Source organism: Mesoplodon bidens (genome assembly GCF_964165515.1).
Source record: "Mesoplodon bidens genome assembly, chromosome: 10".
Lineage (NCBI taxonomy): Eukaryota > Metazoa > Chordata > Mammalia > Artiodactyla > Ziphiidae > Mesoplodon > Mesoplodon bidens.
The window spans coordinates 99,985,550-100,000,699 of record NC_138172.1 but is presented as its reverse complement, the minus strand read 5'-3'; the positions used below and the strand labels follow the sequence as shown (position 1 = coordinate 100,000,699).

The following is a 15,150-nucleotide window of genomic DNA, read 5'->3' as shown; positions in this document are numbered from 1 at the left end:
ATCGCGGTGCACGAGCCTCTCACTATCGCGGCCTCTCGTTGTGCAGCACAGGCTCCAGACGCGCAGGCTCAGCAGCCGTGGCTCACGGGCCTAGCCGCTCCGCGGCATGTGGGATCCTCCCAGACCAGGGCTCGGACCCGTGTCCCCTGCACCGGCAGGCAGACTCCCAACCACTGCGCCACCAAGGAAGCCCCCCCCCCTTTTTTTTTAACACACAGCACATGTTCTAAGCATGGGATAGAGGAACAGCACAAAACACATTCTTTGTCCTTGAATAACTTAATCTTCTGGGAAAGGAAATGGGAAATCCTTAAATAGGCCTAGCTGCCTAATAAAAGCCCATAGTATTTTCTCACTAATGTATAAAAGCAAAATATTTATCTAAAAGATAAAGATATCTTGTTGATATCTTAACATCTTTTTGATCTTCCTAATAGTGATGCTGTTCTCAAAAGCAAAAAAATTCAGTCACTTGGGCTAACAATTATGATTATATATAAAAAAGCAACAGGGCTGATTATCTAAATTTTGTTGTCATAAGAAATATAAACAGTGCATAGACATACCTATATATGGATGTTAAAAATTCTCACGATCTTAAATTCCAAACTGAGATCTTCATCGCTATCCCTGCCCTGTCTAGACTAGGAACTGCTATTTTCAGCCACATTCTCAAAAACCCACGTGCAGGGTAGCAATTTCCTCTATCAGTCACACATCTGAGTCTATAGAGCAACCTTCCTGTCACACCGTCATTGTGCCACACAGCCTCATTAACCTACAGGATATGCACAAATTAATAAAGTTGGAAGTGATGTGAAAATTGTCTAAGTGATGTTAAGTCTCTGTAAATTTAGCGATGGAAGCATAACTGAAACTTAGGTCTCTTGACTCTCAAACAAGTGCACTTTCCAATTTCCAGTCTTATCTGATATTTTCAACACCAAAGAAGTCTAGTAATTACTGTATGACCTTGCCGGTATTTTCATTTGCGTTTTTGATAAACAAGGGCAGAGACGGAGCTTTATGCATTTTTTTAAAATCCCTATGATTTATCTAGGAATACAAAGTGGCTGGACCACAGGTGCTTCATAAATGCTTTACTGAACTAAACTGAATCAGATGTTGCCATTCTTCTCACTCTCCAAATCCTACTGAATTCAAGTTTTATCTTTATTACTAACGATTCTCTGATTATAACTTACAAAGATAGTTCCTACTAGGAATTCGCTTATTTTAATCATAAACTGTTTTCTTGGTAGAGCATGGTCTTTGATATGATACTGTGTTAATACTATTGTCCTAGTTTTTCTATTTCGTTATTACATGTGCAAAACTGATCATAAATTCCATTAAGATGGAGTGCTATTATTGACTATAGTTCTCTTGGAATACAATCCAGTCACAGTACCATGCTTCAATGAATAAATGTGTATTAAATTCTACTTTGGCTTCCATAGTTGGTGGGAAAAAGATACCCTGACAACTAGCTCTTTAATTCCTACTATTATTTTCCACCAATTACCATATTTTTGTCTCTAAAAATTAATTTAGAAGTTATAAAACTATAATTTGGAGGAAAGAACCAAGGTTTTATTTTTCAAATCCATTTAAAAACATTATGGGGAATGCTCTGTTTCTTGACTTAATTTTGGTTACACAAGATGTAACCTAATCAATTGTGCACTATTCTACACTTCAATATAAAGTCCAAAGCCTCACCAGGGATTTTACTGTACTTTTACTGCTAATAATACCTTCACATCAAGAATATAATTTAAAAATCTGTATGTATGAAACATGAAGAAAGTTAGGAAAAAATACAATTCTCAAAAGTACTCCTAACCCTCCAGGGATACTATATATATGCTTTCTTAAATTTTGACATTTTTGCTCAGGATATAACTCAAATTCATTATTTCTTACACATCTTTGTTCACAGATGGTATGCACCCATCTACACAAAACTGCTTAGTGGGGAAAAAAAAAAAATCTGTTATCACAGTGACACCTGCTGGTTTTTAGCTACAAATTTTAGATCCCGAGTGAAAAACAAATCCTTTAGCGTCAACATTTTTCTTAGTAAAATTAAATACTGTTTCCATCTTAATATTTGGTATGTAATTTTAAAATAAATTTATTCAATATACAATGGACCACATATGGTTTGTGTGTGTGATCACAACCTCACTGTAATTTCATGAACTATTTTTCTAAAAAAGATACATCTCCAAAGAAGCTGCTTAAGCATTTCAGAGTACATGAAATTAAAAAAAAAAAAAGATTTAACGTATGGCTTTCTATTCAGATTCTCTACAAATTCTGTTTTAAGGGACTCATTATAGTAGCCTTAAAAATACTTACAAAATTGTTTCTCTGAAGAATTGTAATTTAAAACATATGGACAATTTCATAAAAGTCAAGAATTTGATCTAGAATTCTTTTCTTGTGATGAGAACTTTAAGATCCGCTCTTAGTACTTTTCAAATATACAATATTGTTAACTACAATCACCATGCTGTACATTACATCCCCAGAACTTATAACTGAAATCTTGTATCCTTTGACCCCCCCCAACCCATTTTATTCACCCCCACCCCCTGCCGCTGGCAATCACCAATCTGTTGTTTCTATGAGGTTTTTGTTTGTGTTTGTTTTAGGTTCTAAATAGAAGTGAGATCATTTAGTATTTCTCTTTCGCTGACTGATTTCACTTAGCATAATGCATAATGCCTTCAAGGTCCATCCATGTTGTTGCAAATAGCAGGGTTTCCTTCTTTCTCATGGCTGAGTAATATTCCATTGTGTGTGTATATATACACACATCACATCTTCTTTATCCATTCATCCACTAATGGACACTTAGGTTGCTTCCATGTCTTGGCTATGGTAAATAATGCTGCAATGAACATGGGGGTGCAGATGATCTCTTCCAGATAGTGATTGTTTCTTTTGGATATATACTCAGAAGTGAAACTGCTCGATCATATGGCAGTTATAGTTTTAATTTTTTTGAGGAATCTCCACGATGTTTTCCATAGTGGCTACACCAATACAATCCCACCAACAGTGCCAGAGGGTTCCTTTTTCTCTACATCCTCACGAGTACTTGCTATCTCTTTTCTTTTTGATGACAGTCATCCCAACAGGGGTGAAGTGATATCTCATCATGGTTTTGATTTGCATTTCCCTGATGATTAGTGATGTTGAGCATGTTTCATGTACCTGTTTGCCATTTGTTAACCTCCCTTGGAAAAGTGTCTATTCAGTTATACAAGTTCTTTATATTTTTGGATATTAACCCCTTATCACATATATAATTTGCAAATATTTTCTTCCACTCTGTAGGTTACCTTTTTATTTTGTTGATGTTTCCTTTGCTGTGCAGAAGCTTTTTATTTGCTGTAGTCCCACTTGTTTATTTTTGCTTTTGTTGCCTTTGCTTTTGGTTTCATATCCAAAAACTCACTGCTAAGACGAATGTCAAGGAGCTCACCCTGTTTTCTTCTACTAGTTTTATGGTGTAAGATGGAGGTGTCGTTTCAACCTTTCCATGTGGCTGTCCACTTTTCCCAACACCATTTATTATAGAAACTGTCCTTTCCCCACTGTATATTCTTGGCTCCTCTGTCATAAATTAACTGACCATATACATATGAGTTTATTTCTGGGCTCTGTTCCATTGGTCTATGTGTTTTTATGTCAATACCATACTGTTTTGATTACTGTAGCTTAGTAATATAGTTTGAAATCAGGAAGCACCTCCAGCTTTGTTCTTCTTTCTCAAGATTGCTTTGGCTATTTGGGCTCTTTTGTGGTTCCAAACTTCAGGATTGTTTATTTCTGTGAAAAATACCATTGAAATTTTGATAGGGATTTCACTAAATCTGTAGATTGCTTTGGATAGTATGAACATGTTAACAATATTAATCCTTCCAATCCATGAGCATGAAATATCTTCCATTTATTTCTTTAATATGTTTAATCAATATCTTGTAGTTTTTGGTGTACAAATCTTTCACCTCTTTAAATTTATTTCTAGGTATTTTACTCTTTTTGATGCAATTGTAAATGAGATTGTTTTCTTAATTTCTCTTTTCAGTCGTTCATTGTTAGTGAATAGAAACACAGCAGGTCCTTGTATATTGATTTTGAATCCTGCAAGTTTACTGAATTTATTAGTTGTAAGTTTCTTTGGTGGAGTCTATGATAAACAATATCATAGAAGTAAAACTCTATTTGCAAATGACACTGACTTCTCTTATAGTCAAAAGTTTCACTCATAAATAATACCTCTATGGAGACTGGAAGTGTTCAGATTGAAAGCCTATGTGTGACAGAAACAAAAAAGAGAATTCACAATGTATATTGGAGGCATTTGTGATTCCTCCAGATTTTCATGAAACCTTGGGTTTAATACCACAAATCTACTTCTATCTACATACTCATAATAAGGACCTGGGATGTTTTCACAAACTATATACAACAATGTCCTAAAAAGAAAAAAATAAAAAAGAAATCCAAAATGAAATATTCAGATAAGAGTTATACAGGTTCAAAACGAGACTGCTATACTCTTATTTGCTTTTATTAGCTCACGAATAGTAAAAAGAATCCAATAGAAGTAATGGAAACAATCAAATTAGTTCACATATAAGAAGAAAACACAAAATAGAAAATATTGAATATTAGGCACAATGATTGAAAGAAAAGGTATCATCCTTTATACTAGAATATGGACAAGGTCTTTTGGGAGGGAAATTTGAATATAATAAAATCAACATATACCTAACATACCTTTCTGTACAGAGAAATCTCCACTAGCTACTGAACACCAAAAATGCTAGAAAAAAATTTTAACTGTATTTATTTTTACTTTATTTTTTTTATTGGAGTATAATTGCTTTACAATGTTGTGTTAGTTAACTGTATTTTTTATTCATGGCCGAGTTCATCACAAATTAATGAAAACAACTGAAGGCAGATTGGGAAAAAGTGAAATTCTACAGGATAATTTGGCTCTGGAACTGATAACTGTCCTAGGTCCCCATCCCTGTGGCCTAGAAGAACCCCCGTTTTAAGGACCCGTGCCTGCATGGGGCCAGGAATCACGGCCTGGGACTGTGTTAGTCTGCTTGGGCCACTGTAAGAAAATACCACAGATGGGGTAGCTTACACAAAAGAAATTTATCTTCTCACAGTTCAGGAGGTAAGAAGTCCAAGATCAAGGTGCTGGAAAATCCCATCCTGTTGAGGCCTCTCCTCCTGGTTTGCCGACGGCCACCTTTTCTGCTGCGACCGTGTGATCTTTTCTCTGGTGCACGTGGAGAAAGGGAGCTCTTCCATCTCGTCCTCTTCTTATAAGGACACTAATCCTATCAGATCAGGGCCCCACCCTTCTGACCCCATTCAATCTTAATTCCTCCTCATGGGCCTTGTCTCCAAATACAGTCACATAGGGCGTTAGGACTTTAACATATAAATTTGGGGGGACAAAATTCAGCTCACAACAGGGACTGAGCTGGACTGCAGTACAGTTGGTGAATCCCCAAAGGGCACCACTCGCAGTGAGTGAACTAGGAAAACACCGAACGTTTCTCTTCTTTATTCCAAGTAGAGCTGTGAAGGATGAAAAAAATCTCTAGGAATGTCTTATCACAGCCTGACACTGGCATATATTTGAGGAAGAAATGCACACTACCTGTGAGTTAACTGTCTGTGAGCACACACACACTGAGTGACAGGGAGGGAGTGGAGGGAAACTCAAGGTGAAAACTGACTTTGAAGTGGTCCAGGGTTAGAGGGCTATAAGAAACAAAACAGAGGTGCTAGGAAAAAACCCTAAAAACCCAAAAACACAAAACATACCGAAAATCCCCAAAAATAAAGTTCAGAGGAATGTAAACTCACAATAAAAATTCACTGATCACATCAGAAAACAAGTCACCATAAACTTGTTTCAGACAAAACAACAAACTGTAGACTCAGATTCACAAAAAAGGAGAAAAATATAGAAATCATCATATGCAGAATGCAAAATAAGTACATTTAATATGTTCAAAGAAAAGAAAAAGAGGGAATAATGGAACTATCCCAAATGACCAAGGAAGTTTGAAAAAGAACCAAACAACACTTTGGGAAATGAAAAAAATATACCCATAATTAAAAACTTGATAGGTTAAATAGGTTAAAGACAGTGAGAAGACAGAATTAGTGGACTGCACAACAGATTTAAACAAATCATCCAGAATTCAACACATAGAGACAATGAGATAGAAAATACAAAACGGAGATAAAGCAATATGCAGAACAGAGTGAGATGGGAACACCTAAGTCTAATTTGATCTCCTAAAGGAGAGAATCCAAAGAATGTAAAGGTACAATATTCAAAGAGGTAAAAGTTGAGAATTTCTCATAATTCAGGAAAGGCACTAATTCTCAGATTCAAGAAGCTCAGTGAATCTGAACAGATTAATGAAAAGAAATCCACAGTAGACATGTTGTAGTATAATGACATTTGATTGTAGAATGCCAAAGATAAAGAACTTAAACATAACCTGAAAGAGAAGACAGATTATCTACAAAGGAATACTGCTCAGACTGACAAGTGTCATTTCAGAAGCAACACTGGAAGCAAGATGACAGTGGAACAATATCTTTAAATATGGAGAGAAAATAACTGTCTATCTAGAATTGTATACCCAGATAACTTTCAAGGATAATAAACAAATACTGACTGTAAAAAATAACTGTTTTTGGAGTTAAACTGAGATAAAACTAAAATTCTAGACACTTATTAGTTAAGGGGAAGCAATCACTTTGTTCAGAAGTCTAACGTTCAAATAAGAGTAAAGACATAAACTTTAGATTCTGTTAACTATGCAAACTAAATTTCATGGTAAGCACTAAAAAGATAAAAATTGAGTTTTACCTTTTAAACTAGTAGAGGAAAATTGTAAAACAAAACAAAACAAAACAAAACAAAACTCAGTGTGGAAAAAGAAAAGAAAAAAACCCCAAAGGTAGCGAGGAAACAAAATGATGGGACAAAAAGCACAGTAAGATGGTACAGCAAGTCCCCTACATGTGAACAAGTTCCGTTCTGAGACCGCATTTGTAAGTCCAATTTGTTTGTAAGTCTGACAAAGTTAGCCTGGGTACCCAATTAACACAATCAGCTATATAGTACTGTACTGTAATAGGTTTACAATACTTTTCACACAAATAATACATAAAAAACAAACACAAAAAATAAAGAAAACATTTTTAATCTCACAGTACAGTACCTTGAAAAGTACAGTAGTACAGTACAACAGCTGGGATACTGGGGCTGGCATCGAGTGAACAGGCAAGAAGAGTTACTGACTGGAGGAGGGAGAGGAGGTAGGAGATGGTAGAGCTGAAGGATCGTCAGCAATAGGGGACGGAGGGCAAGCTGCAATTTCACTCACGCCTGACGCTGATGGCACAGGTTCTGGTTCCTTGCTGGATTCAATTCTACCTACCCTCTTGTAAAAACGATCCAGTGATGTCCGGGTAGGAGCTCTTTTTTTTTGTTGTCATAGATGACACGGTAGCACTGGATCGCATTCTGAATGGCTGCTGCGACCCTCGTGTACCGTTCTACGTTCGGGTCCTGTGCTCAAAAACTAACAGTGCCTCCTCAAATAAAGACAATCCCCTTGTCATTTCCTGTGTCATGAATCTCTTCTGTTCTTCAGTTACTTCTTCCTCTTTTCCCTCTTCGTCCTTTCTCTGGGCCTCCAATTCTGTCAGGTCTTTAGTAAGCTCCTCGTGTTGCACAGCAAGGTGTTCAATGTATGAAAGACATGCGAACTAGCTTATGTGATTGGACAGGTGAATGCACGCTTGCATCTTTGAAAATTCGCAACTTGAAGGTTCATTTGTAGTGGACTTACTGTATAAATAAATCCTAATATATTAGTAATTTCAACAAATGTAAAATGGATTAAAGTTTCCAGTAAAAAGATAATTAGATAGAAAGAAAAAAAAGTGTAGTTACAGTTTTTAAGAGGCACATGAAAACATGATATAAAGGTCCAACAGAAGAATAAAGAAATATATACCCTACAAATTATTAACCAGCTGGTGTGGCCTGTATAAACCTCTCTTTTGGAAACAGATTTTAAAGCAATATAAACTGATACAAAAACATTACTAGAAATAGAGGCTGTGACTACAAATATAAGATTCAATTCTAAACTTGGAAGATAAACAATTCTAAACTAGTATGTACCTAATAACAAAGCTTCAAAATATATGAAATAAAAACTGAAAGAATTACAGGGAGAAATCGGAAAATCCACTAGAGTAGGAAATTTTAACACATATCAGAATCTGGAAGATCAAGTAGAAGAAAAAAACAACAGTAAAACAGAGACAATTTAACCAACACAATTAACAAGTTTGGTCTAATGAACACCCAACAGTTGGAAAATACGCATACTTTTAAGCACTAACGTAACATTGACAAAAACTTAGCATATTTTAGGTCAGATGGCAAATCTCAACAAATTTTAACATCTCAAGTCTTACATGAACCTATCCTTGGACCACAATCCAATGAAAGCAGAAATCAGTAATAAGAACAGAACTTAAAAATCTTCATGTTAGGAAATGGAAAAAAAATCCACATATATAAGTCAAAAAAGAAATCATGATGAAAAATAAAAAATACTTAGAATTAAAAAAAGTATTTCTATAGTACTTTAAGTTGACACACATTATTTCGTCTGATCATTAGAGACTAACCCTGTGAGGCACACAGAGTCCATATTCTCTCTGCTTGACAGCACAACAGCAGAAATGCTGTATGTTATGTAACAACTAAAGCTACCTTTTAATATATAAATAAAATACATATCAAAAGTGATTTAAAACTGGGAAATATACGTGAAAGTGTTCACTACTGAAAATATTAAAGGGAAAGAAAAGCAACCCTCTCTTTTAGAAGATACACTGAACAGCTAAGAAAGTCACAAAGAAAGAACTTAGTATCAATGTTTAAAGCTCAAAAAGTCCATTAAATCATTTTGGTTTAAGAAGTCTCTTAGATCCTTCTATAGTATATACAAACTCATATGGTAAAGTATTTATTATTCATATGAGATGAACAAACACTGTCAGAAATCTTTGCACAGGTTGAGGAACCATTCCTGCTCACACAAAGTCCTGATCTCCTGGTTCCAGCATCTGTTCAATGGTGCACTGGCAATTAATGGCGCTCCCCAAACTGCCTATGGGACAAAAGGAATTTTCATTTACGGTTCCCCTCCCTTTTCATGTGTGGGATATTTTGGGAAGTATGTTTTCTTTTTCCATCCACTGAAAGAGAATTAAGAAAATTCCAACATGCTTGAATGTCAGTAAGTGCTCTTTTTCGTCCAGGTACCACAGGATGATGGATGAACCTGTCAAGCCTACGGTAGCGGACAGACGGAGTTGGCAGAAGTTCAGTGTTACTGAAAGAAATCTCAGATACTCATTTCATCTCCTCTATTAACTTTAATCACTTTTCAACATGCAGCCAAGAATGAAGCTTTGACAGCAAGCCATAAATTTACACAAGCAAGCATTGTCACTTTTCTGCGGTAGCAACACTGAGATAACACAAGAGTTGAGTATTTTCTTTCTTGTGCCTTTCTTTACTGAAGAGCAATAAAAAAAAAAAAAAGACCTGAAAGATTTATCCATACCTCAAATTCATTTGCCATAAATCTCTTGAAATTATTGCATTTAATTCAGCTTAGTTTATGGTAAATAAAAAATCAACTTAGTTCCTCAATTAGATTGGTAAATGCAGATTTTTAAAGATCACAGTGATGACAGAACTGGTACGTGTTTCATCTTAATACACCTGCTTATGAGAACAGACGTTAAACACTAAAAAGGATTTACATTTAACATGGGTCATTTGCCATGTGGGCAAATACTTCTGGTTTACTCAGAGCCAGAATCTTTATATGGTTCCAGAGGGACGCCTTGGCAGATTTTGCTGATTACTCATTGAACAGCTGAAACATGTATAGACATTATTTATCTTACAAAGCTTACCCACAGCAAAACACATGTAAAAATGAGGTAAATCTATGGGCAAGATTATGGTTCTTGGAAAGGTTAAAAGTCAACTCTATTTTTGGTAAGCTTTTCCTTGTGAGCACATTTTAAAAGCTGAAAATATGAAGTGCTGGAAGGCCACGAACTTAACAAGCATGTCTTGTCATCCAGTGAAACACGGCATTACGCTGCCATGCAAAATCTGCAACTTCTCCCAACAGGCCAATTCAGAGACCAACGTGGCTCTCTTTGAAGAGCAGAGACAAAGTTTTGACTCTCTTCAATGTGGCCTCTGCTTCCAGGACAGTTGTTTCTCAGTACATCACTCATGGAATAACACTGTACACACTCCTCCAAGAGCCAGGGAGGCTCTGACAAGCAGCCACCATATCGGCCTTCTGAGCCACAATAATAAAGTAACATTAACCCTGCATAAGGATGAATTAATTTCTTTTCTAAGAAGTCTGTATTTACAGTTCTCGGAGATAATCAATGGAAACTAAGACCAATCCTCATTAACAAAGAGCATGTTTATACCATTTTCCTCCTACTTCTCCCCATTTAGAGATATAGGCAGATACAGGAACTTAAAACCGGGAAGATGTGGCATTCTTCTTCTAGGAAACAGCTAAGACTCCGGTAGCAGTTTCTTTTTTCTGCAGAGGAGTGCCACTGAATACACTGCTAAACTTGAGGCAGAGGCTAAGCGGTTTGGTGGGAGCGGTTTCTGAGGGGAAGGCAATGTTTTCTCATCCGTCTGTCACTGTTATGGTTCAAGTTCTCCAAAGGCTGGAAATTTTGCCAGGCCCTTCTCCATCTCGGCGTATTGTTCTTTAAGCCTCTCCATGGCTTTTCTGTGCTCCTCGTCCACTTCAGCCTGTTCGCTGTGTTGTTCTTTCATGAAATCCTCCCACTGCATTATATGCTGTTTCTCACTAGCTATTAAATGGTCATTATGCATCTGAGAAAAGAAAATTTGAAAGTCATGGGACATTTTTGCAGACAATTATTTTTCTATGCAGAGAGACAAAAATAACTACCTCTTGATATTTGCTCACTACAGTGTAACAACTGGCTTATAAGTCACAATGACAAAACTGCTTTATAGTTTTTTTGTGTTTTTTTTTTGCAGTACGCGGGCCTCTCACTGTTGTGGCCTCTCCCGTTGCGGAGCACAGGCTCCGGACACGCAGGCCCGGCGGCCATGGCTCACGGGCCCAGCCGCTCCACAGCATGTGGGATCTTCCCGGACTGGGGCACGAACCCATGTCCCCTGCATCGGCAGGCAGACTCTCAACCACTGCGCCACCAGGGAAGCCCTGCTTTATAGTTTTAATGTCCAACAAGAACATGACATGTTAGAAACATCTAAGGCTTCTCTTACTATGCCCAAACATGGGCATTCACATTTCTGAAATTTCAAAAATGTCTAGTATTTTAAATGACAGAATCAAACATAATCCAGGTAAATTTTCATACCTCTATTTCTCCACAAATTCCATTTAATCGCATATAATTTAAAAATTAAAGAATACATGCCAAAAGAATTGTTATTTTAAGAAATTAAAATGCATGTCTCACATAAAATATTTTTGGACACATTAAAAGAATCATAGATTATTAATCACTGGAAGAGAACTCAAGAACTCTCTCTTGGTTCAGTTCCAAAACTTAAAGCAAATAAACGGCAAAAGCATCTGTGTCAAATATCTAAGTTCATCTTGAAATGTCCCTTAATATTTCTATATGAGGACAAATTTTTTCTTTTGAGTAACACAACAATAAAGATGAAACAATATATAAATTAAAAGGCATAAATTTAATATAATTTAAATTATTATCTTTGAATATGTATTGGGCTGGCCAAAAAGTTCGTTCGGATTTTCCTGTAACACCTTACGGAAAAACCTGAACGAAACTTTTGGCCAACTCACAAAGAGCTAAATACAAAAAGAAAGTATAAAAAAAACCTTTATATCTCTGCCTCAGTATTCTACATATGTGTCTAGAAGTTTTGCCACAGACTAAGTCCTGTTAAGAAAACAAGCACTGTGACAGATGCAAACCACCAAAAACCTACAAAGCACCAAAACGCTTACTAATCCCAGAGCTCTAATGAAAACAGGAGGACACCTGGTTACTCAGAATACTGGTAACTCAGATGCTGAGAGAGCTAGCAGGAAAAAGATAGAAGCCGTGTTTTCCTGCCACCCATAATGCCACCCATTATCTTCTCTCTCAACTGGGCCATGATGAGAAGCAAGGTGGAGAAGCCATGGTGCTCTAAGTATCTATGAAAGGTGTATTTCTGCTAGTTGTTTTGTATATCTTATTTACTTCTGAGGTTACAGGATTCTCATTTTCCAGATGAAGAAATTAAGGCTTAAGAACACTAAATTTACTTCTCCATGGTCACTGAGCTACTACATTGTAGACTCAAACTTAGGACTTGCTGACACCCAAACCTATGGCTTTTCTATCACGAAGTGCAAATCAGATCTTTCCAGGGAAGTTTTACATAGATGGCTAAAGGTCTTCTGCGAGACACACACAAAAAACTATTGCAAGAGTTTTTTCTGCCAATCTGATCTAAAGCTCCTCAGCACCAAGGTGAGAGGTTAGAAGTGAATCTGAAGTTTCAGTTATAGTGAAACATTCCCCTAAAATATGTCCCGCAGACCCATGTGATCTGAGCAGGCAGTACAGCGGTGGGGAGAGAGGGTTAGGATGGGATCTGCTGATCCAGTAAGTTTGGGAAACAGGTTAAACAAAATTCAAAACATTTCTTCTTAACCTTTCAGCCTCATGGACAGTCATTCTTCAAAAGATGAATAAAACATGAAGAGTTCATTAAATTCTTTTCATGGAACTTTTACAAAACCATTATATTTTAAGAGAAAAGTCATAGAGAAGAAAAATGCAAATAAATCTCATCAAAATGATGCCTTGCTTTGGCTGAAAATTAATTTCTAATAAGTACAGAGGATACTAACCCTGCATGCTCAGAAGCTGTTTAACAGATTAGTCTTTTCTTTTTAATTGAAGCACTGTCATTAGCTTGGCTGACCCTGTGATCTGGGCCATGAGGCAACAGCCCAGGTTCTACTTCCCACCAGGCAGCAAGTTGCCATACAGCTCAACAGAGAAAAATGAGGATTTGGGAAGTGGATAAACCTGGCTTCAAATTCTGGTTCACCTGTTACCAGTTGCACGACTCTGGCCACGTTAAATTTTCCTTAATTTTAAAATGAGGAAAAGAATATTTACATTCATAAATAAATCTGTATCATGTCAAGTTCCTAGCTCAGTACCTACAGTGCTTAATAGAAGGTAAGCATTATTATACAGGTATGAGCAATGCATCTAGAAGGCAGATCAAACCACTTTTTAATCCTCTTCAATTTAAGGTTTTAAATCTTTAATTTTAATAATCTGATTTTAGCAATAGATTTTTATAATTCAAACAATACACAGCAACTCAAATCAAAGTAGCAGTTCTCCCCTCCCAGTCCCATATTCAATTCAATCTTCCTGGATGATTCCACTATTTACCATTTGGCTGTAGAGAAGACTTTAATTAAGATATTGCCAAAGACCACTATCTCTCTATTTTGTAGCTTCAGAATATTATTACCAAAGACATATACATCCAAGTAGCTTTTTCATAAGACATATCACTTCTTGGCCTCCTAGTCCAGGTGAAAAGAAGTTGAATACTGACAATTCCCTAACCGAGCTGAAAATCTAGTCTTGCTTTCGTATCAAGAAGTTCTGCAGACTTGTGGTTGCCAAGCGGGGAGGGGGATAGGGGAAGGAATGATTGGGAGTGTGGGATTAGCAGATGCAAACTTGTGTGTGTGTGTTGGATAAACACCAAGGTCCTGTATAGCACAGGTAACTATATTCAATATGCTGTGAAACCATAGTGGAAAAGAATATGAAAAAGAATATATATATGTATAACTGAATCACTTTGCTTAAGCAGAAATTAAACACAACATTGTAAATCAACTATACCTCAATAACATTTGAAAAAAAAGGTCTGGAAGCCACTCTACTTTATCTATCCTTTCTTAGTCTCCCACCTTTAGTAACAATAACTGCTTTGCAATCTTGTATTCTCCACAAAAATTAGTAAAGAAGAAAAGGGAGGGGTAGCTTGTATATTCCTGTACTGACAACACTGTCATCTTTACCTATAAACAAAAGTCAGCTACCAGAAAATAACATCTACCTGAAACTTAGTTGAGAACTTTATGGTAAGAACTTTAAGCAGTCAAAAAAAAAACAAAAAACAAAAAAACCCCACGCATGCGCGCGCGCGCGCGCGCACACACACACACACACACACACACACACACACACACCAGCCCAAAATAACGACATAACACAAAGTCCTTTTAAAAATACTGCAGTATTCATGAGAAACTCTTCTGATTCTGAATTTATTTGCCCTACCTTACAATTCTAACCAGGTTAGTTAACTGTTTTCCAAAGCTACACCATATTAAAAGTCAAATTAAAGAAAATGCTGATAAATGAGATAGGAAGAAATGATAGGCATCAGCCTTACAAAAAAGAAGACAGATACAGAAACTTAGAAACAGACAGTATCTGAGGGCATTTGAAATAGAGAAACACTTTTTTCTCTCTAATTCCCTGAGGACATCACCATTTTCACCATAGCGTAAAATTTTACATTCTCAGTAATTCCTAATTCATAAAGAAAATTAACCTGTAACATTTAATAAACTTTTTATAAAAACCAGAAAAGTGTGGAATATATTTTCAAAGATTTCCATCCAAAATAGTTAAAGTGATAAAAGTACTATGCTTCAAGATGATAAAAATCTCAGCTTTGTGGTTGACCTGGCTATATGGAATGATTCGTGTTCTAAGACTTCTAGACACATGAGGTTTTATTGTATATAACAGCAGAAAAATCCCGAGTTAGCTATATCTCACATATCATCACCCAGGAGCAAGTTAAAAACTATTCTAAGCCAACAGGAGTGAAGGTTACCTCAGGGCATATCTATTCAAAATGTCAGGAAACACAGTCTGGGCAGCGGT

The 15,150-nt window shown here is 36.4% G+C and overlaps 1 protein-coding gene across 1 annotated transcript in view; it reads right to left on the bottom strand.

The window, feature by feature from the left end:
* Positions 1-8,289: 8,289 nt before the first annotated feature.
* The window catches only part of BLOC1S5 (biogenesis of lysosomal organelles complex 1 subunit 5), a 41,969-nt gene continuing 35,108 nt past the window's right edge, over positions 8,290-15,150 (bottom strand). Inside the window, exon 5 of the mRNA XM_081245745.1 lies at positions 8,290-11,038. Coding sequence (XP_081101871.1) covers positions 10,844-11,038 — 195 coding nt within the window. The 3' untranslated portion in view covers positions 8,290-10,843. The remainder of the gene's footprint in view (positions 11,039-15,150) is intronic.